Source organism: Stegodyphus dumicola, chromosome 5 (assembly GCF_044657685.1).
Source record: "Stegodyphus dumicola isolate Sdum_Otavi_A_Nest chromosome 5, ASM4465768v1".
Classification (NCBI taxonomy): domain Eukaryota; kingdom Metazoa; phylum Arthropoda; class Arachnida; order Araneae; family Eresidae; genus Stegodyphus; species Stegodyphus dumicola.
In genome coordinates this window covers 216830785-216856566 of record NC_140772.1, presented here as the reverse complement: position 1 = coordinate 216856566, position 25782 = coordinate 216830785, and the positions used below count along the sequence as shown (strand labels likewise).

Sequence of the window (25782 nt, the reverse complement as noted above, 5' to 3'; positions counted from 1 at the left end):
ACTGTAGAGAAATCCTGTAAAACTCGAGGTAACCGTCCCCGACACTATCATCTTTATGTATTTGAGTACTATATTATTTGTAGAAATTAAACATTGGAAATTGTCATTATGAAATCGAATTCAAAGTAAAGTTGAAATAAACATAGAAGATTATAAAAAAGATAAATAATGCAAACTTTGTAAAAACAAATCAAAGAAAACATAAAAATAATATAGAAAATAATATAAATAAGATCAGTGAATGTACATGAAGATATAAATAAGATCAGTGAATGTACATGAAGATATAAAGGCCAGAGAGGTATTAAGTAACTTAAATTCTTTCTAGTGGGCGAGTTGGCAAAGTGTTCTCTTCGTGTCTGACTCAGAAGTGTAGGGTGTCCGAAAATTCTTAGCGGCAGTAGGGGCTTTGAATAATATCAGTCGGTAAGACTTGGGTGAAGTAATTTATGGTAGTGGGTGGGACTTGGAATTCTTGAGGGATGTATTTTGTGGAGTTCTTATCTGAGAGAGACCGTCTGTTAAGATTTTTTTGAAAATACTAGTGAATGGAAATTAATTAATTTCTGGCTAATTGTCGTGTCGCAATGATTAAGAATTTAAGAAAGGAAAAAGCATTTTCGCTGTCCAAGAGCTAATAGACAGTCTAAAGGCAGGAAATAGGCCCATTTTTTTAGTAACAGTATAGTAACAGTATATGTCTGAAGACAATTAGCTTTTTACAATATATACCATTGAGTAATTACACTATATACAAATCTTTCAACTGACAGTCATCCAACTTATACCGCCTTCTCAGGTTTAGGAATAAATTATCATATCCCTATCAGTTAAATGATTTAGAGTGAGTGTTTAACGCCTGCTCTTTTAAGGCAATGGTTGATAAATTGAAAGGGAATTAGATTATTTTTGAGAATTTTGATAAGGATCAAAATTTTGCGTTGTAAATCTATTGTATCTGTGGATATAGTTTTAATTCGTTGTATTTGATTAATTATAGTATTGTTAATTACTTTTTTGGATATGTTGGAGTTCCAATTTATTAATTTGTTAGTACTGAAATTGAAGTTTCTTGTTTTGTCAAAAAGTAAAATTTTTTTGTAGTTAATGATTTGAAGATCTAGAAAGTCTATGTTCTTTGAGTAGTAATAAGTTCTTTGAGTAGCAACTATTCGCGGAAATATTTGGCCTGACTAGAATTGCCGGTTTGGCTTTAACTTATAACTCGAGTAAAGACGAAACACTTTCATATTTACGTATTTTTATCAATTATTGTTCATTGAACGGGAGTTGGTTTGTTCCCCTTGAAAAGTCAACTAATTTCCGATCAATGACATTAATTACATGTTTTAATTTTTCCTTTTACAATTGAAATATTATTCTTCGTGATGATTTAACTCCAGTCCCCGTTAAAACATTATTAACATTTTGCTTTCAAATTACTTCAAAACATCTTTCAAAATATAACTTACCAGTATGGATGCACACTTTTAAAATAATTCTACTTTAATTAAACTTAGGAGATAATATAATCAATTAATCAATACTGTTTAGGAAATAAATTATTATTAACTAACTTTGCAGCAATTGCGCAAGTAATAATAACTTGTATTCGCACTAAATGGATTTAAGTTCATACAACATTTGATATGCTAAATAGCAGCTATTAGAGCTATTTATCTCCTACCTAATGTACCCACTTTATATATTATCTCCATCCTTTTTAAGTTTTAAAGTTCTTATACAAAAACTTTACTGTATTGAAGATTAGCAGCCTCCTTACTTTTACATCTTGCTAGTTTAACTCATATTGAAATCACTAAATGTCATTCCACTAGATGACAAACTTGAAAATTTAACGGCATGCTTGCTACAGGTAAACCCAAAAAACAATTTCTATGAAAGACATTTAACTGTATTTACATGATTACATGCGGTACTTGACATATTAAATATATAGGACAGACTAAAAACAATCTTAACTTTCAAATCAATAACCATAGAGCTCAAATCAAAAAATTCAAAGCACAAAAAAATAGCATTAAAATAAGTACACCATGACAATTTAATACAGCTGAATTAGAACACTTTAAACACCATGACTTCAACTCTATTCAACTTCAGATACTAGATATAATACCCAATCACAAAACACGAATTTTTCAGGAATCTCTCTATATACTAAAACAACGTTCACTTTATCCATATGGACTTAACACTTATATACATAGTCATAGAGATACTTCTAAGAAGTCTATTTTCAGCCAATTTAAACTCTACAGCATCAAAACGCAGAGAGGAAAAAGAGGAAGCACAATAAAAAATAATGAGAGATTTTTATCCACTTTGAATACACTTGCATTGAAAAAACAATTGAAATGTTTTTTTTGACTCAGACTGCTTTCCCAAGAAACTTCTCAACTGGTTACACTCCTGTACTAATAAATTCCTTATCAAACTAAAAAAATTCATTCAAGAAAGCTACGACGACATACAAATCATTAAAGACATGATTCTTGATTTTAGTCTTTTCAGACTCTCTAATAGTCTCACTCAACGCAAAATTTATTTTAAAGTCAATTTTCTGCATCCACAGTTTGACAATATTCATTTCTCAAGAATCATAAGAGATTGTAAAGATTACTTCCCCGCAGTTGACACAATACCAATGATTGCATTTAAATATCAAAGGAGCTTAAGCAACTTGCTTACTAACCACCATGAAATAGATGAAACTGCAGAATGACATTGTAAGACACCAATTTACAGCAATTACGTAGATTCTCATCACCAGCACATAATTACTGGCAACCTGAATATCATACAAAACCATCAACTAAAAACACTAATGAGTTATGGTACGAAATTTAGACCAGTCAGAAACGTGACTACAAATTACTGTTACAAGACTTTCGAAAACAACATCAACGAATTTATAGTTAAAGCAAGCTATCAACTGAATTTACCCATAGATACCTTCTTAAAATGGAAAGCTAAAATTCTTCAACATATATCCACAGAAATCAGTCACCTCAAATTTAAAAGTACACTGAATTGGTCGCAACTTACATCAGATATTAGTAAATTAAAACAGCTTTTTACTATTACAAAAATAGATAAAGCAACTAATAACTTTAGCATTATATGAAAACAATTCTACACTGAGATTATTCATAAAGAACTTCTCAATGCAACTACTTATCAATCAGCCAACCTTACAGAAACATCTATAATAAACAGGATTAAAACTTTTCATAAGAATCTCAATAGTACTTTCAATGCAAACTACAACAGATTTACTAATCTTTATGCGATTCCCAAATTCCATAAAACACCATTAAAATTTAGATTTATAGCTAATGGAACTACTACTTAATTACAAGAAAAATATAGACTATTATTTTTCAATTCAACTTAATAAAATCTTTAAATTTATTTTCAATGATTGTAACACTAATCATAACTATTGCTGGATCATTCATAATAACACTCCTGTCATTAATACCATTCATACCATTAACATCCAAAACATTAACTGCTATGATTTTGAAAACTTATATACCTCACTTCCTCTAGAAGAAATCTATACCAGTCTACTTGATCTACCAAAACTTTTCCCCAATATACTCAATATCATGACTCTTGACAAATGGAAAACCTACCTAAAATGCACACTTTTTCATAACTACATCAAGTTTCAAAATCAACTTTTTAAACAAGTCAGAGGATTGCCAATGGGCTTACATTCCAGCACCTCGATCTGTAATATCTTTTTATTTGTCAAAGAATTTAACTTCCAAAAAAATCTACAACCACAAGAGTTAAATTACTACAAACACACCTACAGATATATTGATGACCTTATTACAATTAATAATTTTGGTAAAATTGAAAACTCCGACATTTATCCGAATTGTCTTAAACTTAATAAAACTAATAATTCACAAAATAGCATCGACTTTCTAGATCTTCAAATCATTACTTACAAAAAAATTTTACTTTTTGACAAAACAAGAAACTTCAATTTCAATACTAACAAATTAATAAATTGGAACTCCAACATATCCAAAAAAGTAATTAACAATACTATAATTAATCAAATACAATGAATTAAAACTATATGCACAGATATAATAGATTTACAACGCGAAATTTTCATCCTTATCAAAATTCTCAAAAATAATCTAATTCCCTTTCAATTTATCAACCATTGCCTTAAAAGAGCAGGCGTTAAATACTCACTCTAAATCATTTAACTGATAGGGATATGATAATTTATTCCTAAACCTGAGAAGGCGGTATAAGTTGGATGACTGTCAGTTGAAAGATTTGTATATAGTGTAATTACTCAATTGTATATATTGTAAAAAGCTAATTGTCTTCAGACATATACTGTTACTAAAAAAATGGGCCTATTTCCTGCCTTTAGACTGTCTATTAGCTCTTGGACAGCGAAAATGCTTTTTCCTTTCTTAAATTCTTAATCATTGCGACACAACAATTAGCCAGAAATTAATTAATTTCCATTCACTAGTATTTTCAAAAAAATCTTAACAGACGGTCTCTCTCTGATAAGAACTCCACAAAATACATCCCTCAAGAATTCCAAGTCCCACCCACTACCATAAATTACTTCACCCAAGTCTTACCGACTGATATTATTCAAAGCCCCTACTGCCGCTAAGAATTTTCGGACACCCTACACTTCTGAGTCAGACACGAAGAGAACACTTTGCCAACTCGCCCACTAGAAAGAATGTAAGTTACTTAATACCTTTCTGGCCTTTATATCTTCATGTACATTCACTGATCTTATTTATATCTTCATGTACATTCACTGATCTTATTTATATTATTTTTATGTTTTCTTTGATTTGTTTTTACAAAGTTTGCATTATTTATCTTTTTTATAATCTTCTATGTTTATTTCAACTTTACTTTGAATTCGATTTCATAATGACAATTTCCAATGTTTAATTTCTACAAATAATATAGTACTCAAATACATAAAGATGATAGTGTCGGGGACGGTTACTCGAGTTTTACAGGATTTCTCTACAGTAATTGATTTTTACTCCAAATTGAATTTACTAAAATGCTTCATGAGAATAAGTTCTTTCAGTAGCAACTATTCGCGGAAATATTTGGCCTGACTAGAATTGCCGGTGTGGCTTTAACTTATAACTCGAGTAAAGACGAAACACTTTCATATTTACGTATTTTTATCAATTATTGTTCATTGAACGGGAGTTGGTTTGTTCCCCTTGAAAAGTCAACTAATTTCCGATCAATGACAATAATTACATGTTTTAATTTTTCCTTTTACAATTGAAATATTATTCTTCGTGATGATTTAACTCCAGTCCCCGTTAAAACATTATTAACATTTTGCTTTCAAATTACTTCAAAACATCTTTCAAAATATAACTTACCAGTATGGATGCACACTTTTAAAATAATTCTACTTTAATTAAACTTAGGAGATAATATAATCAATTAATCAATACTGTTTAGGAAATAAATTATTATATATATATATATATATATATATATTATAAGCAAAGTTGTAAGAACTATACAAAAAAACCAATTTTGGTCCAAACTTTTTTGCGCAATGTGCTGCAAAATTAAGGAAATGAGAAGAGAAATTTTAGTTAGCTCGCCAAAAAGTTACCAAAAGCTGTGGCTCCAAGAAAGGAAGTCAAAATTAAAGGATAGTTTGAAAAAATATGCTTGCTTATTAAAGTTTTCATACAGTGTCTATGGTCTAATTATTTACAACTGAATACAAAATTGGCACATAGATTACCAAATGAAATATGTACATTAGACAACTGATTATGTGTTCTGCAGGGCACATATATTTTTAAAATTCGTGTTAGTAGTGTTGTTTGAACTTTGATCAGTGTTCATTAGTTGTGATTGAAAGGCATGAGTAATTTAGGCATGAGTAGGTTTAAGTAAAGAGCAAAGTGGCAGTTATTTGGTAAATAGTTGAGAGGGAGTGGCAAATGAAAATGGTGGCCACCCAAGATATGAATAAGCTTTAAAATATCATATCAAGAGCTTAGAACCACTTTTAAAAAGTAAATTCATCTGTGGATGGCTTGGTCAGGGTTGCTTAGAACAACAACTGCATTCAAAGACCTCTTTAAAAGTTGGCTTAAAGAAACCATGGAGCAAACACTTGAGGATTTGTTTTAGACATTCAGACTGCCATAGTTACTCAAAAACTGCCATTTTATAGCTGTAAAGGCTTTATGTGGTTCGACTTTATGTTAGGAGAGCAATGAGTTAGGTTCCACTCATTTCATTCTCCAAAGGGACCCATTTAAACTTATGATAAATATCGTTATGTTCACTGCAGACAAGAGAAATGTGACCATATAGTGTTTACTGCTGAGTCCAGAGGTAGCCCGAGCTGTGATTTTAGATGTGTTTTTGTCTGGAGGGTGCGAGAACATGCAACTTTCCTTCTCTTGTTCTTGAGAGATCCCATTTCCATGGAAGTAATGTCATGGTTTGAAGTGTAATCATAAAAAATAGTCAGACTGAGCTACATATCTTTAATGAAGGTTGTGTAACTGATCACAGATATGTGGGACAAGTTTTTGAAACCTCTTGTATGACATTTTAAGTGTTTCGTTGAACCAATATGTTAGCTAATAGATATGAATTCCTATCGAGCATCGCTGATGTAAATATATTTAGAAACTGAAGATATCACTTGAATAGACTGGCCAGTTTATTCTCCAAACCTAAACCACATGTAAGATGTACTGCAATATTGAACCACTGCAATACATGCTTCCACCTCAAACCCAAATGCATTTTGGAAACGTGGCATGCAGTTCCACACAAGTCTTGATCAACAATTTGCTAAATTCTGTGGTATGAAGCTGTAAGGTTTGCACTTTTGTCAGAGGTGATGTGCATCATTTTAAAGAACAATTTGTTACAAAACAGGGTAGATTTTTCCATCTAAAATGTCTATCAATTTGACTTTAATTTAGAATTAAAATAAATTAATAATTAAAATAATTTATGATTAACTAACAAATTTAATATTTTGAGCTTAATCAACTGACAAGCATGGTGATTTTAATTTAGAATTAAAATAATTTATGATTAATTAACAAATTTAATATTTTGAGATTAACCAATTGACAAGCATGGTGATTTAGGTTAAGTAATGTTTCTGTATAAATAGTTTTTAATCATTTTCCAATAAATTAGTTGAATTATATTTCTGATAATATCCTTTGATTTTGAAGAGCACTGTGTGTATATAAAACATTAAAAAAATTAATCAAGTGTAACAGGAGGATATGAAGCAATATAAACAAAAATACTTTATTAATATTTGCAAAGTAACAATGCAGGAAATAATACCTATAGCTGCCAACCCTCCTTGTTTTTCCTATACATATAAAATATTTAAATAAATAGTTTTTAAAAATGGGGGCATAGCATGATTTCTGGCATTAAATTTTATTTGATCTCAATTCTCTTAATCTATTGTAGATACGTGTAGAACTTTTTTAAAAGATTCAAGCAGTGTTTAATCAGTTCATATTTGTATTTAATTTTGTTTTACATAAATCCATGGTACTTGCTGTAATTTTATCTATACAACAGTATATACATTAATTGTCAATTTTCATCATATTTAAAAGTAGTACTTTGATAAACAAAATCTCCCCTTTAGTCAGAGTTTTCTCAAAAATTACAAAATGAAATAAGTCAAAGCACATGAAATTTACAATAGCTAATTAAATTTTAGTGTTTTGGAATTGTGTTCTTAATAATTCAATAACCTGAATTATGTAGTATAATGCAAATTTAAGTCGGTTAGAAGTTCTTTTGTAGTGGTGTTGCCTTGCAAAATGAAAATCTGCAGGAAACTCCCAGTCATATTTTAAGATTGGCAGCTATGGTATATAAATTAAAAAGTAAAAGTAGAAAAATCTTTTAACAAAAAGGCTACCATGACATTTGAAAATGATATGGAATGTATATCAATAAAAAGATAGAGAAGCAAACCAAATTTTGAAAACCCAAAGAAAACAGTGACACAGTGACTGAAGAAAAAACAAGATTTTAAAATGAAAATGAGCAAAACAAAATTAAAAGGATTATCAAATTGAATATAATTACTGGAGGAAAAAATTAAAAACAACATTAAATTCTAAAAAAGACATTTTGTGAATGTCATTATTCTCAGTCCACACACTAGTGGAATGAATAAGTGAAAATTCATCAGCATATGTTATTCAAAATAAGTTGCAGTGTTGTGTCAAAGTCTTAAAGTTTGGGATAATCGGCCTATATTTGAGTAAGATAAAATAATAACAATGAATGCAGAATAATACAGAACTCTCCATGAAGCAGATAAACTAACATGTGGTTTCAACAGAATGAGGCAACTGCCTGCTCAGCTATGGATTCAAGAGAAAGGTTGAGGAGGATGTCTGTTGATATGGATGGTTATTAATAGGACAATACTAGTCCCTTTTTTATACTTCTTCTTATGAGATTACTTAAAATCGAGAGTATACATCATATCCATCAAACCATGTCTTCTACAGTCAAAAGTCGTTAATTCGGACACCCATAATCCGGACCTCAAAGCTACAAACTTTCTGCGCATGTGTCGCGTTCACGCATGCGCACAGACGTTTAAGAGTGCGCGTAAGACCTTTACTGCTGCGAATACGTTTGTGCGCATGCGCGTTTAATGTGTAACGGAGGTATAAGCTAAGCTAAAATTATCTAATTCAGTTAATGTTGCAGATTGCGTTGTTCCTTAATCTTCGAATTGGATCCGGCTTATTATTTTTTGCAGACTGTTAGAGCAATTTCATAAAAGTAAGCTTGAACTTTCGATTATGTCAAATAGAATTTCCGATATATATTTACTAATAAGTAATTTGTATCTACAAAGCGAAAGTATATTTTGAAATCCGAAATCTGTTTATCAATTTCACGCTGCAGATTGGAAGTTGATCTGTCAGCTCTATCCTTATCTGAATGGTCAAATAGAGTTTCTGATATATATTTATTAATATGCAACGGATCTACAAAGCGAAAGTATATTTCGAAGTTCATTAAACAAAAAGTGTAATTGCTGAAAAAATGGATAAAGGCATATCCTTTGTTTATCTAAACTCTGTTTATCTTTAACGCCGCGGAGCACGATGAATTGGAAGTTGATCTATCAGCACTATCCTTATCTTCACGGCAGATGTTTTTATTTTATTTAGCTTATAATTCCTTACTAAATGTAGTATTTCATGTTGATGTACTCCATCTTTGATATGATTTAAAGCAATTATAGGACTTGAACAGCGGAACTTTGTAACTAAACAAGAAATTATGTCTGTTTAATAGAATTAAAGAGAAAGTATTATCACATGAAACGAAGCAACTTACATTGAAAGAAATGTTTAATAAAGTAAACAAATAAATATTAAGCTTTTTCTTTTTGTAAATTTTGATACCCTTTAGATCATAATTGTTCTTTATTTTATAAATTACGATTTCATATTTTTAATTTTGTAATTTCTGCATGCCATCTTACCAGATTTAAACTGATGATCTATAATCCGGAATCGCCGAAGTCCCGACGAGTCCGGATTAACGACTTTTGACTGTACTAAATTACAGGACTTCATTTAATACGAGGTACTTGCCATACTGAGAGAAATGCTGCAAACTGTTAAGCAAAGTTTCACTGATTGACTCTTGCAATGTGGGCTAAGGAGGACATCTGCAAGATGTCATTTTCATAAAAATGATATCAATAGTTACTTAGAAATATTGATATTATTTTTATGTGTTTCATAGTAATGGTAGATAATGTGTTCATAGTATTATAGTATAGTAATATTTTATGTGTTTCATAGTAGGATGACATTAAACTGTAAAACTACAGCATAAACAAAAATGAGTTTTTTCTTCTTTTATTTACTGTACAGAGTTGCCAACTCTCCCGATTTAGGCGGGAGACTCCCGATTTTCGACCGATCTCCCGCTAACCCGATTTACAATATATTTCTCCCGACTTTTTCTTATTCTTAAAATTTCTCACGATTTTTATGGAACTTGGCTTAATACTTTGTTATATGAACAAAAGTGATTTTGGACGTCTGAAAGCAATTGAATTTTCTCTAGATTATATCTAAAACAAAACCTTACGAATCAGATAACTTATGCTTTGTGAGTGAGAGCATTATACGTATCCCAGAAACGTCGTTCTCCAGTTCTCCAATGGGTATCGAACTCCACTGCGTGTCAGCTGGCATATATTAGCCAATGAGGACAAGGCAAGCTGTTATTTTTTATGTTCTTTAGTTATTTCGTTCAATTTGTGCTGAGTTGTGTGAGTGCACGTACCTTCGGGAAATAGTTTTAGAAATTATCATCTTTTGTTATGTCTGTGAGAATGAAATACTCGTGTACGTTTCAAAAATCGTACGCAGTTGACTTTCCTTCCATTATTTCCTCAAGGAAATGTAATAAATTTGCGATGTGCACAGCCTGTCGTTGCGATTTTTTGAATTCGCAATGTGGAAGGGCGGATGTTCTCAAACATGTGCGAACACAAAAACACAAGGATAACATGAGTTGTTTTTAAAAAAAAACGAAAAATTTAATTTTTCTTTGGAAACAAAGGACCAAAAAGTTATTAATGCAGAATGTCTGTTCTCTGCCTTTTTACTGGAGCACAACCTGCCACTGAATACATCGGATCACACTGCAGCTTTATTTAGAAAAATGTTTCCCGATAGTGAAATTGCTAAGAAATACTCAAGTGCAAGAACCAAAACAGGTGCAATTGTTAAAGAAATGAGTTTGAAAAATAAATCTTCAGTTATTGATTGCACAAAACAGCTCCGTTCTGCCTCTCTACGGACAGAAGCAATAATACCGATTCAAAACTGTATCCAATTGTTGTTTCTTTTTTTAATCCAGATTCTTAAGAAATTGAGTGCAGTTTACTTTCTGTCCCCATTTTAGAAGGACATTTGACAGGCTTTAATATACCACAGCTAATTATTAAACTTTAAAAGAAAATGCAAGCCTTCTGGATAATTGCTTAGCATTTGGTGTCGATAATGCACCAGTATTGGTAGGCTTGAAGACTGGTGTTGCAGGCATCTTAAGAAAGGAAAATTCAGATTTGCAGATTATGAGGTGCACCTGTCACCTCTTAAATTTAGCAGCTGAAAAAGGGGCAGTTTCTTTACCAATAAATGTGGATGAACACATTGTTGATATTTATTATTATCTTGAAAGGAGTTCTAAAAGGAAGGAAAAATTGAAACAGTTCCAACAGCTGCATAAGAGCAGTTTACAATTAGAAAACTTGAAGTTATAAAATCAGCTAGGATTGACACCCAGTGGAGTTTAATTGGAAAACTGAAAGGTGCTGATGGAATTTTAAAATATAGCCAACTGTCTAGAATTGTGTTGGCCATCTTGACAGTTCCCCATAGTAGTGCAGAGTGTGAGAGGATTTTCAATGTTGTTGCGTAAACGAGGACTAAATTTAGATCTAATATTAGTGATGACACATTAGAAAAACTTTTCTTAGCGAAAGCAGGCCTACATGTCAATTGCAGTGAACAAAATTAGTTCTTTAAGAAAGAAACTTCCTAATTTTCTAAACTAAAATTCCCTCCTTTTTTTTTTTTTTTTTTTTTCCGTAAACGATGCAAGTAATAAAAATGTTTTTTTATGTGTAAGGTATTTTTGTGTTGCTTGCATTTAAGAATTAGTTACTATTAAAGTTAATTCATTATTAAAAATCATATTTTTATCATTTAAAAAGTCTTTTTAACATTGTGAAAAATCTCCTGATTTCTTAAAAAAATCTCCTGATTTTTGAGTGTCATAGGTTGGCAAGTATGACTGTGTTATGTCATCTTAAAAACCATCAGGTTTTTTGTTACTCTTTTGTTATTGGGACCAGATTCAAAAATGTAAATACGAATGCATATGTGTGTGTACACACACTTATTAACTTATGTAACACACACTTATGTAAGTGCATACATGAAACATCCATCCATACATACATGCATATATACAATACATTTCTGAATCTGGTTCTGATAACAGAAGAGTACCGGTTTTTCAGCCCCTTCCTGTATAAAAAACAAATTGGAAATACATACTATTTATGGAAAAGCTACTTATGATGTCTACTTATGATATGAAATTAAAAGATAAACTGAAATCAAAACAGCATATTATGAAAAGAATTTTACCATCCTAGAAACATGAATCTACATAAAAAATATGACTGAAATTTATAAAGATCCACTTCATATTGATGCAACGAAATTAACTTTTTTATTCTTATAAAAGGCTTTTCTTAGAAAATATTAAAACAAACCCATATAATATAAAACTGTTAGAAATTTCTCAATTTTTTCATACAAAGCTTTGAAAATTCATAAATATAATTACAACAAAATTTAAACTATGAAAGAATAGATGGCCAAGAGAGCCATAAAAAGTATGATACAATAATTATATAATTCTGTATCAGTTATCAAAATATGAACAGGAATCAACTGACATTATCTGAATCTCTGCACATGTATAACAAAACTGACTCGTTTAAATGATATTGACCACTCACATAAAAATTAATCATTTGGAATTCTAGTTCAGACATTGATACTAAAAATTAGAATGTATTCCAAACTAACATTTTGAAAATCATGAGTTTTTTAATTAATTCATGAGAGAAAAAGAAAATGGAGCAACAAATAACTTATATGCTGAAAAAATACTATCAATGACAAATATAAAGAGGAAAAAATTGTGCATAAAATAAGCAAAAATTATGTTTGAAATAAACCTTTTATAAAACAAAAATTACAAATTCCTTAAATGAATATCCACTGCAATCTGCATTGCATTATTAAATTTACACTTTTTTCAAATGAAAATTTATAAATTATTGTTTTAGTATAAGTTTTAGTAATTAAATAATATATTGATATGAATAACTGGAAACAAATCTTAAATTTTTATTTATATTAAATATGTTGATAAAAACATCACAAAAAATCTTCAATAATAAAATAATCACAAAAAAACTTCCTGAAGAATTTAATTAGTGTAAACAGGAAATATTACATTGCTAATATATAATTTATTATTTCAGAAAGAATGTATTTCAAAACAACCAAAATTTTATTTTATTTTTCTAAGTATATGTATTTTATGGTAGAGAAAATTAATAACATAAACACTTAAGGTTATACCAGAGGCAGCTGAACAGAGAGATAATTTTGATGTTCTAATAACATTTTATGCTGAGATTCTCAAAATTTATTGACAAAAATAAATAAAATAAACTACACATATTCCAAATATGTACAGAATGTGTGTGTGTGTGTGTGATTATGGCAAAGCCTCAAGGGCTATCTGCCTAAAGGGAGGGGTGCCTTTGTGGAGGACTTCCTAAGGGAAATTGGCTCGTATACACGTTACACATAGGGAAAACCACAAAAAGGCCCACACAGCCAGCCCGTTCGCGGGATTCAAACCTCGGACAAAATTACCAGTGTTCAGTGACTTTATCGCTCGGCCGCTGTACAGAATGTAACATCTGAGCATTGAAAAATTTGGATAAAATAAAAGAAAGAAATTAAAGTAAAATTCATTTTACTGGAAAGCTTCAGACCTTGTTAGACTAACATTAGGTATTTAAAAGTCTAACATGGTCTGGGTTTGCTAGTCAAGACTGCTTAAAATTTTTTATTTCTATTTTTAATGTTTCTGTCCACAGTTGTTGTACTGGCATATGTATTGCTTACATATTGTTTTCCTCCAGCATATCTGATCAACTTATTTTTAATTTTGTTACACAGATTTTAGTAATCTCTGAGCAAAATGTTCTGGACATGCACATTTATTTTTATTTGAAATACAAATTAGCTATATTTTTAAATAATGTAGATTTTTTTTAATAACAAACTCATTTTAATGCAGTTTCTCTTTCCATATATAAGTGACTCGTTAGAGTAACTACAGAAGTTAACTGAAGGGAACAATAAGAAGCTTCACTATTTGTGTTGCATTCTGCATAAACACAAAATCTAAATTTCGTCAAGTCTTGAAAATAGGCTTTTATAAACAAGAAGACCATATATAAAATTCTACTTATAATTCTACTATTCAACATAAAAATTCAGATATTTAATCAGCACACTAAAAATATGTTTTTAACTAAAATACAGCAGAAAGCTTTGCTTGAAGTTTTTAGAGTGATAGCACAAAGAGAAACATACCTTCCCAGAAATTTCAATGCCAATTTCATCTAACACTTGGTTGACAACTGCATCCTGTTCTTCTTCATCTCCAGATTCATCCAAGACTGCATTTAAGCTGTCTTCAACTGGAAAGTTAATATATTCACAAATTATTTTAACTCCTATTAAATAAGTCCCTTCTGTTTAATAATCTAAAATGCTTAAAACTCACTCTGATATATATATAAAATACCAGTGTAAAATACAAAATTGGAAATACATAACTATTAATATTTTTATATCACTTGAAAAATTTCTATGCCCCTTTCTGAACAAATATTCTAGATATAAAATGATATTTATTCAGAAAGTGGAAGATATTCTAGATATAGAATGATTATGCATGCACAGGAAATGCACGAATAAGATATTTTAAAGAAGAGATATGGAACTGCTCAATGTTATAATGGAGAAAATAAGTTACATAACATTTTATTAATAATGGAGAAAAATGAAAGCAATAAATGAAACGTTTTTCCTTGTTCACATGACAAAAAATTCCAATAAATAAAGATTTAATGAGGATGCAATGCCTATTATAAAATTTACTCACTTATACCAGATTATCCCTATAAAATTCTAGAAATTATGTAAAATTCTAGAAAGCATTTAAAAAATAAATAATAATTATAAAAATATTTGCACACATCACAGAAAAAATATTTTCCAGATGAATTTTATATTCCATTACTGAACTAAAACACAAAGATACTAATTACAGATTTCTGTTTCCTAATTCATTTATCCAAGGTATGCATTACCAGTTACAAACTTTTTAAATGGGAGTAGAATACTTTACAGATAAAGTGAGAGTGGAATAGTCAGTAAGTATAAAATTTAACCTTTTTTATGGTCTGTATAGAGTAAAAATTTCAGTCAGCACAATATTCTTATGCATTGATATGGTATATACAATTTAACACTTTAGTGAAAATATTCAAGGATAAATTTATTAACTTCAGCAATTTTTTATGCCTTTTACAGACAGAAATGTTGGAGAAAATATAAAAGAAAAGTTTTAGTTTATTAAGTGATTTTCTACTGAGGAAATAAAGTACTCCTCATTAAAAATGTAGTCAAACTATGAAAATATTAGTATTGTATATCTTTGTGAACTTTGTACTCGTATATAAAGTTATGGAACAAAGAGCTAAGTAATTACATACATCATTATTCATCCCAAATATCATATATTATACATATATATTTATAAAACCAAGATAAAAATTATTAGATATATTAACAATAAAAACCATTATTAAGATTTATTAGAAGAAATGTATTAAACACTTTTAAAAACTATAAATGAGAGGTCAAAGAGGAAATAACTCAGTTTACTCAATTCAAAATAAAAATTGCTTTATCAAAATAAATTATTATTTCATTTTTCATGTACTATGTTTCAAAGATTGTGATTTCTTTGAAATGGCTTAGTGACAAAAAAATAGAGAGATGCACATTATTTTATATTTAAGGACTCTTTGAAGAAAGTCTATGACAGTGATTTCAAATTTAAATTGCATGCCTGCTAAATGCTCAATTTGAAAGCAGATGGCATGCCACGATTTTTTTAACAAAATTTTAAAAATATTTTTAACAAAACAAAGAATTGAACGTTTCAAATTTTGCTTACTGAATATTTATCAAAACATACATAAACAATAACAATATAAAAGAAAAAATTCAAATTCGTATTTATTTTCTATCTGAAATCTAAAGGTTGGCATTTGCAAGAAATATCTATTGATTATACTTCTAATTTAAATGTATTTACAGCTAAATATTAAATTTTAGACTGACTTCTTTTCAGGTAATTCCAATATGTTGAGTTTTAACAGCTAAATAATTTACTTTTAACTTTAACCTCAAAACTCTAAATTTCATAATACTGAAATGCCACCAGCTACTGACTGGCAAAATAAATTTATTAACAGTAACAATGTGGAAAATTCTGGTATCTTACCCTAATCACATGGCCTAGCATACAAGCTTACAGTGGAGAAGACAAAACCCCAACCTACTGATACTATTTTTCCTTCAATAGCAGTTGTGCACATAATTTTAGTGATGTTAGTAAATATACTAACATCACTAAAATTATAAGCACCATATTTGCAACAAATACATAATTGAAATGAATATGTAGGCTATATAAAATTGTTTTGGGATACAAATTTGAAACCACTGGTCAAAAGCATATTTTTTTAAAAAGCGATTTTGTCTTTTTGGTCTAGGAATAATATTTGGCTTCAGTTTATCAAGGAAAAGGAAATAATTTTGGCAATTCAGTTGCATTTAAGAAAAGGCACTTTCTGATAATCTTCATTCTTCACCAAAGAGTCATAAACCTTTCGAGGACATTGGACAGCATTTGTGAATTCACTGACTCATTTTTCGCCAAACTAATGCATGAAAGGTAACAGTCATTTTCAAAATGGTGGCACACTAAGAATTCCACACAATAGCAATCAATCTATAAAATCAAACAAGCACATAACATTAGTAATAAAACAGATATATATTTAAAGAAATCCTTTTTGGTACTGTTGTTTTTCCCGTGTACAAAAAAATACGTTTCTGCTTTAAAAAAAAATCAGAGATTTGAAAAAATTCAGCATTGCATAAATATTGCATTGCACACCAATCAAAAGCAACTTTGCTCACCACCAAATCAATGTGCTATGCGCATACCTGGGTTATCACATATACTTTTTGGTGACATCAAGGGTTGCACCATATAAATTTTTTAGTGGCATATTGTTTTGCCTCATGAATACATTTTCATGCCTTTTTTGCAGGGATACAAATAATCAGAAAGTACAGAGAAATGTTTAAAATACTGAATTTTTGAAGTTAAAGAATTCTGACTCATTAAGAAAAATTAAAGAAGTCTCCAAACAGCAGAGCACTAGAGCAGGGGTCTCCAAACTCCAAACTAGAGCAGGAGTCTCCAAACTACGGCCCGCGGACAGATTTTGTCCAGCCCACGGAGAGCTAGCATACTTGAAAACTCCTTTTAGAGAACATATTTTTTATAGCAAATTAAATTTAGTTTACTGAAGTATTCTAATTTTATGTTGAATAATTATTAATATGACATCTACATTGATATGGTCATGGGCTAACTACTCATAACATTGTTGTAGGCTTATTGTTATTGTTTTTGTGATAAGTTGGATAAAGAAACACAGAATTGTAATGAGTAAAGACATGTATAATATGCAGAAAATTTAACTTCAGTATATAATAACTAACAAATTATTGAAATGAATCCAACTAACATTTTATACATTTTAAATAAAAACATAACTTATAACAAGCATAATGACATATGAAATACTAATGAGATTTATGTAATTGAGATTTTCCACTGACAATAGTTTGTAGTTGTGGACTAATTTTACTTGTACCAATTATTAAAAGAGACTTAAGATGCTCATCAGTTAATTTAGATCTGTAAACACTTTTTGTGTACTTCATTTTGGAGAAGGTCTTCTCACGCAAATAAGTAGTACCAAAAACAGAAAACAGCCCACAAGCAAATTTATGCAAATTATCAAATTGTGTCAGTGGAAGACTCTTATAAAATTCCAACAAAGAAGAGTTTTGATATTTGTTCTTAATTATATCACTGCACTGTAGATCAATCATTTCCATTTGAAGTTCCGGGGCTAGGGTTTCAATGTCAGTATCAAAAGGATTCTGAAAAATCTTAATTTGATTTGCAATGGCATCAAAGTCCGAGAAACGAGTATCAAAATTTATTTTTAAAGCACTCAAAGTTTCGATTGCAAAATCGATAGGAAACTCAGTCTCAGTGGTGTGGCTGAATATTTCACATGTTTTAAAATGTGAAAAATATTTACTTCATAGTTGTGATTGAAACAGTATCAATTTCTTCTGGAATGATTTGATATTAGTGTATAAATCATGAAGATGCTGGTTTTCTCCTTGCAATCTCAAATTCAGTTCGTTCACATGTTTTGTCAAATCAACATAGAATGCTAACTTCCACAGCCATGCATTGTTTTGAAATTCAGTAAGAGGGCGATGCTTTTCATTCAAAAAAATTTCGATCACTGCTCGAAGTTCAAAAAAGTGCTGAAGGACTTTCCCACAACTAAGCCAACGTATGGCAGTATGATAAGGTAAGTCATTTTCTCCAATCTCTTCAATAAATTGTCGGAATTGTCGGTGATTCAGCCCAAAAGATCTGATAAAATTAACAGTTGATATGACTGGTTTCAGAACTTCAGACATATCCAAACATTTTCCGCACAAAGACTGTTGATGAATGATACAATGTAAGACTAATGGTTTTGAACTACCGTCATTTTCTACAGCCTTTGACACAAGAGCGACCACACCTTTATCTTTCCCACTCATGTTTTTGCATCCATCAGTTGTAATACATTTCAAGTTTTTCCATCGAAGGTTCTTTTGATTAATGGCCATTTCAACTCCTTTAAAAATATCTGTACCAGTAGTTGTGCCATGAATACTATACATATCAAGAAGTTCTTCATGCACTTCATAGCTTTTATCTACTCCTCGAATATAAATCAACACCTGAGCAGTATCTGACACATCCGTTGACTCATCCAAGGCCAAAGAAAACCACTCAACATGTCCATTTTTGTCGAACAGTTGAGAGGATATATTTTCAGTGATGTTTTCTACCCTTTGAGCCACAGTGTTTGCTGACATACTGACAGTTTTTAATAAATTTACCTTTTCAGGGCATATTTCTTCGGCTACTGCAATTATGCATTCTTTGATCATTTCTCCATCGGTGAATGGTTTTCCACATTTTGCAATTTCAAGAGCCACACGAAAGCTGACACGAGTTGCAGCCTCTTGTTCAGTTTTGAGTTTTGTAAATGAAGATTGCTGCGATTTCAATCTGCGCTTCATAGCTTCGAATTTTTCTGTGCGCAAACTTCCTGTATATTTTGAGTAATTTTGAAAATGTTTTGTTTCATAATGACGTTTAATGTTATATTCTTTGAGAACGGCTATGATTTCATTGCAAATCAAACATACCACCTTGTTACTGGACTCAATCATGAAATACTGAATGTTCCACTGATCTTTGAATTTTCTGCATTCACTATCAATTTTTCGCTTCTTTTCCATACTACTAAATCACACACAAAAGCAACAATTCAAATCAAAATACTGTTACAAAGATGTCTTAAACTTAAACATGCACAAACACGTTTTAAGGAGGTACGCACTATTTTATTTCACAACAATGTCATAGGAACTGACTTCTGTACGTGCTATTAGTGCCATCTGTTAGCGATAGAAGGTACTACCTATTTCCGCTTGTGTCCACCAGATGTCGTGTCACGTTACTCCTCATGGCTCGTACTCTACGACTAATCTAGAAATTACAGATAATGACAGGAAAATTAATAATATGCAGTGTTGCCATTTTGCGGACTTTAGTCCGATTTGCAGCCTTTTTTAAACGTTGCGTACTTTTTCGGACATTTTTTTTCATCAGTGGACTATTTCACTTTTTACCACCAGCAACAATGATAATATGGTTTTGGCCCTCGGAACTTACTGGAGTAATCAGTATGGCCCTAAGGCTGGAAAGTTTGGAGACCCCTGTTCTAGAGTAATTCTGAAATATTCCTAAAAAAATCAAAAGTAATTTTATGTAATATACACAGAAAGAAACAAACCTATTTCTTCTGTCATGCCCATTTTCATTGACTCCTTTTCAAAATCTTGCATTGTTTTCATTATGCCTTGAGGATTCATTTCTCTATTTACTGCACCCATAGTCTACGGAAGTAAAGTGTAATAAGTGAAGTAAAGTTTAGAGAGGTAAAGTAATTTAAGTATACAATAAATAATTAATGAAATATATTTAAAAATCATGTAAAAATGCTATATTTTCATTTTAAAAGAAGTAAAAATTAAATGCTTTCGATTTTGCAAGGGCATTTACTAATTACCTGTATGCACATTTTAACAAAACTGAATCTCTTGTTGTCAAAATCAGAAATCTGGAACCATTACCAAGAATAATATTTAAAAAGTGATATGTCTAATGAGAACAAAAAATTTAATGCTACAGAATGAAAACTTACTTTATGCATAAGCAACCGATATTTCATTACAAGCTAACCAAAGACTTAAAATGCTGACAAAAAAAAAAAAAAAAAAAAAAAAAAAAAAAAAAAAAAAATCCAACATTCAATACTTATTATATACTCAACATTCGATACTTATTATTATAGCTTGTTACATTTCAGTTCACTGTTTATCTGTTTTACTAACCCTGCTTCTGATCATGCAATTTACAGATTCGCACATGAATTACAATTATTTTCAAACATTATTTGGTACTCACATATTAATGCAACCACCTTGGCAAAATATGGCAATTTTTTACATATGAAAAGATAAAAGTTATTTATCACATCTGAGTTGATGGTTTTTTGTACCTTTTTTTAAGAAAGGTTCTCAAGTTATTGATATTTATCATAAATTGGTAAACATTATCAACATATAAAAAGAAAACGTACTTTAGCAATTTGAATTATTAAATAAAGATTACATAACACATTATAAAAATAAAACACTAACATTCTTCTTCAAATCTGCCTGTAATTCTTTTGCATTATTGGACTTCTTAAATATGTGTCAAGAATGCTTCCCATTACATAACAAAGTCATGAGGAAAGGACAGAGAAAATACCTTGCATACTTTCTTTTAAAGGGAGAATGGGGATGAGGGAAAAAATCGCCAAATCCTAGTGGTGACAAAGTATTATCCAACACCTTTTAGTTTGAATGCCATTTGTAAAGTCAATGGGATTTTTTAGCAAGAGACATAAAAAATGTGCAATGCCCTCACCAGGACTCAAACACTGAACCTCTCGAATATGCATTTAGTATGCTTCCAATTACACCATGAAGAGATGCAAAAAGGAAGGAGAAATAACTTATACATTTCTCAGAAACAAATCTGCAAAAGATTTAAAGATTGATTACATTAAGGATTATCTCAATAAGATAATCAAAAATTCCTACTGTAATGCTGAAACAAACTTTGCTGAAATCTTCAACTATGAAGTTATTCCAGAGGATGACTTTTCCAGGCCTTACACAGCACATATATTTAACATGTTGACATTTAATATTAAATCTCTATATATAATTGTTTGCTTACATCATTATCGCTCCTTCTTAATTTCAGGTGTCTTCAATTTTATCCCACTACTTTTCATGTCAATATTAGCACAGCAGATAGCAGCATGACCAAAGACTTCACTTAGTATTGAAGAGGTTTAGGTCAATGTTTCGAGCCTCTCTGACAGCACTTTTATATTTTTCTTCTCCCATTCATAAAAGCTCACTTTTACTTCGTCGAGCTTCTATTCTGTATCATTCATTAATAATTATATTTTTTCCTGCACCTGTGTCTCTACAAATATTTTTTAAAGATTCAAAGCTATGAAGTTCTGATGCAAAACATGAGCTCCACTCAGTAAGCAGCTTCATGTCTCTGAACTTTCCTTCCGAGTCCTATGGATTTAAGATTTATCATCCCTGATCATGTACATAATTTTATTTTCTCAATTTAAATTGTCCTTTATTATTCCACAACAGTGCCTAATTTGTTATGCACCATGAAGTGGGTAGTAAATTCCAGTACTGCCAACTCTAAATGAAACAAGAGTATCCAAAAAAATTTAATAAATTTCAAAAGAGGAACTTATCATAAACATGGGAGAAATATCACATAAGAATATTTTAGGAAATAATATGAAATAAGGTTAACTCATGATTCCACATTACATACAACTACAGCATTAATTTAAAGCAATTCAGAAACCTAAATACGAGTGAAAAAACAATAAAGTCTATTTCGGAATGTTTTTCCAAGTCCTGAGTAAATAAATTCTTGGGTATCTGGGTTTATCTAAATAAAAAAATAGCAATTCTTCATCTAAACAGTATTAAATATTTTTCTTTTGGTTTATGATTAGTGTTAAAAAATTTATTTTGTGCATATGAAAAGAAATTTCGGTACTCCTTTGTTATCAAAACCGTATTCAGAGATGTATGTATGCATGTATTTGCGTATGCTTGTTTATATATATTTACATATGTATGTGTATATACACATACACATAAATATACATGCATGCATACATACATACATTTCTGAATCCAGCCCTTATAACAGAATAAATAGTACCGAAGTTTATGTTAAATTTTTCATCTTCAATGCAGTGCACTCCTCAGCAGATATGCGTGGCTGAAATCTGTATTTATGGTCAAGTAAGTTACCATCTAGGAAAAATGTCTACTGCACACGTGTCAAGCATAAACAGCTAAAACAAATGCTACTTTGCTTGACTATAGGACTGTAATGAGCATGGTTGCCAGAGTTTGGCCCATTCTGAAAAATGTGACAATTTCTACTAAGGTAGTTGCATATATTGCATAATATCTGAGTACTCTTTATTTATTATTTAATAACAAATTAAAAGAGAAAAATGATATATACTAGTTTCTAAAATAAATTACCTTAGTAGTAGTTGCCATAGTATTTGCAAGTTTTGAACTGGAATGCATACTCTAAAATAAAAAATGCAATGAGGTTATTGGGGAAATATACGCATGAATTGTGTGAAAATATATACATGAATTATAAAGAGAAAATACTACAAACTTAATTTTGAAAAAAAAAACCCTAGAAAAATAAAGTTGTGGTAAATTCTAAAATGATATAAAAGAAGTAATTTTTAACATTACTAGAAACAGTCATAATCAATACAAATGTTATGTGGCAAATACTTGCATCTTTATTTGAAATGAATAACATTAAAATAACATATAAAACTTTCAAAATAAATTGGATTTTTAAAGTTATTGTCTAAGTCCATCTACTATGTATTCAAGTCCATCTGCTATAGAATTACTTAGTGACTTTGTTACTTAACTTTCTAAAACCTTATATACGTGTTATTGAACATTCAAAAATAAAAGAAGAATGTTCTTTTCAAGTTTAGTCTTCTGTTCATTCCCCTTTTCTTATTACAAAGAAATTTAAAACAATGTTAATAAAAATATTTTGACATTAAAGCATCAAAGTTATATAAATACACATATTCATATACAACTCAAGTATTCATTTGAGTGTGCATTATGGCATATATTCAATGCCATAATACACACCAAGAAATAATTATTCCATTGTAACTAAACTTGGCATGAATGTACACAGCGTCAAACAAAAGGACAGTTCTACATCTCCCATTTTACTGGGATGATCAATGAAATTCACCTCGAAAGCACAACTTAGAATATATATTAGATTTATATCTAGCATTGTTCTAACATACATATTCTGACAAAAAAAATCGGACATTCTGAAATGACATACTAATTTTTTTCCTTGTTTCAATCCAACATGTTAAATTATGGCAAAGTGCTGCATTACATTCGAACAAAATCGCCTAGGTAGTTTTTTTTTTAAATTGGGTTTGAAAAATTTAGCCACCCAATATCAATCGAATTTGGTATATATTTCTTAATATCTCTTTTTATTGTTATTATTAAACTTAACTTGATTCCTTCTTTTAGAATTCAAAACTTAGGTTCAATCCAAATAAAATTCATGCACTTTTTATGATTTATTTTTTTAAATTTGTATTTTTAAAGAATTTTGAATTATAACCTATCTAGTTATATCTGCAAAAAATTAAGTTTTTTTATTCAAAATTTCCCAAGATATATGTTAATTGTGAATTCATATAATGGTGCATTTTGAAATTTGGCATATTTGCTATAAACGATAATAACACCAAATGTGGTTTAAGTATTTTGTTATAATCTTTAATGAATTATTTTGAACCTTAAATTTCCAAATAAACTTTTACTGAGGATCATTCATGAGGAATTTATTTTCATTTTTATTAATAATGCTTAATAAATATTTATTAACAATACATTGAAAAGCTATTTTTTAAAATCATTAAGAATATTAATCAAAAATTTAAAGAGTTTTTTGCTTTCATAAGAGTAAATTTTTACCTTTACCATTTTATTTTCTGCTATTTTACTTAACTTCATTTTATATGCAATGAAATTAATTTTGCTAACTTAACATTAAAATTATGCATCAGATATGCATTCAATATTTCCGAGTGTTTCAAACAATATGTCAAAAATATACATAAAACATGATATCTTCTACTACAGAAATATTTAACAGCAGCAGATTTACTAGAATATAAGATTTTTATCTTATTTTCTGTGTGAAGCAAAGGCAGTAAATAAAAATGATTTTAAAGATGTGTCAAGACCAAAGATAATTCACAACCTTTACTGCATACTGATTTCTTAAACAAGCTGCCATTACATTTGAGAGAGCCCCTATTTATAAGACCCTTTTTTTCCAAGGTAAAATATGTTTTATGTAAACACGTTTTTAAAGACGTTATGTTATAATAAATGTTAGAATAAACACATTAGGATAAACACATTTTTAAAAGTAAAATAGTGATTTGTCAAGACCTCAATTCTAATCATTACATTCAGTGACTTTCTGCTTTTCTTAGTTTAGAAACATGCATTTACAAATCATGCTTGTTCGATTATTTAAATATGGCAAAGCACATGGAAACTACTATCTGCCTAAAAGAAAAAATAACTTCATGGGGGACTTTTCTAATAAAAAATGGCTCATGTTCATGTAGCAGATGGTGAAATCACAAAAACCTTGCAGCCAGCTCATTCACCTGGGTTGGTTTCCAAGACAAATGATAAGCAATCTTTAACTGCTCAGCCACTAGTGGCATGGTTTAAATTATGAGCTAGGTTATTAGATTTGTAAAGTATCTTATGTAAATACCATAACAAGTTATTATGGATTTAAATCTTTACTGTAACTTCTCCTTTTCACATTACGCACCAGAATGCAAATTAGCTTTGTATGTATTTTAGCTGACGATTTTTAATCTTCAGCTAAGAGAGCTTCTGGTAATTGTATGTTGCTGTTAGTACTTTTAGTCAGCTCTGTTTAAAAATTATATTCTGGATTTAGCATTCTTGCCACCCGATGCTTAAAATACATTGTCTGTTCTGTTAATTTAAAATATTCATAAGTTGTGGAAATTTTATCTGTAGTACAAGTTGTGCCTTTTTGTTCAAACTGAGAGTAAAATAGAAAGGCTATTTAAATCTTCTTTCTATATATTGTGAGTTGTTTAAGATGTAGTGCACATGTGCTGTCTGTCTAATAGAGTCTGTGGGATTTTAATTCTAGTTTCCAGTTATAATAGCAATCCTACACATTCTAATTTATTATTTGATTTAAAGTGTATTATCCTTCTCAGGCATAAAAACATTTGTTAACATGCTAAGTTTTACACTACCAAGCCATAGTGCAAATGAACATTTAGTTATATTTGCTATTATTTAT

General features: G+C 29.9%; 1 protein-coding gene across 1 annotated transcript in view; it reads right to left on the bottom strand.

The window, feature by feature from the left end:
• Positions 1 to 25782, bottom strand: part of CHMP2B (Charged multivesicular body protein 2b) — a 52129-nt gene that overhangs the window by 10803 nt on the left and 15544 nt on the right. Inside the window, exons 5-7 of the mRNA XM_035359905.2 lie at positions 22884 to 22934; positions 20024 to 20126; positions 14310 to 14416 (exon numbers count right to left, since the gene is read on the bottom strand). Coding sequence (XP_035215796.1) covers positions 14310 to 14416; positions 20024 to 20126; positions 22884 to 22934 — 261 coding nt within the window. The remainder of the gene's footprint in view (positions 1 to 14309; positions 14417 to 20023; positions 20127 to 22883; positions 22935 to 25782) is intronic.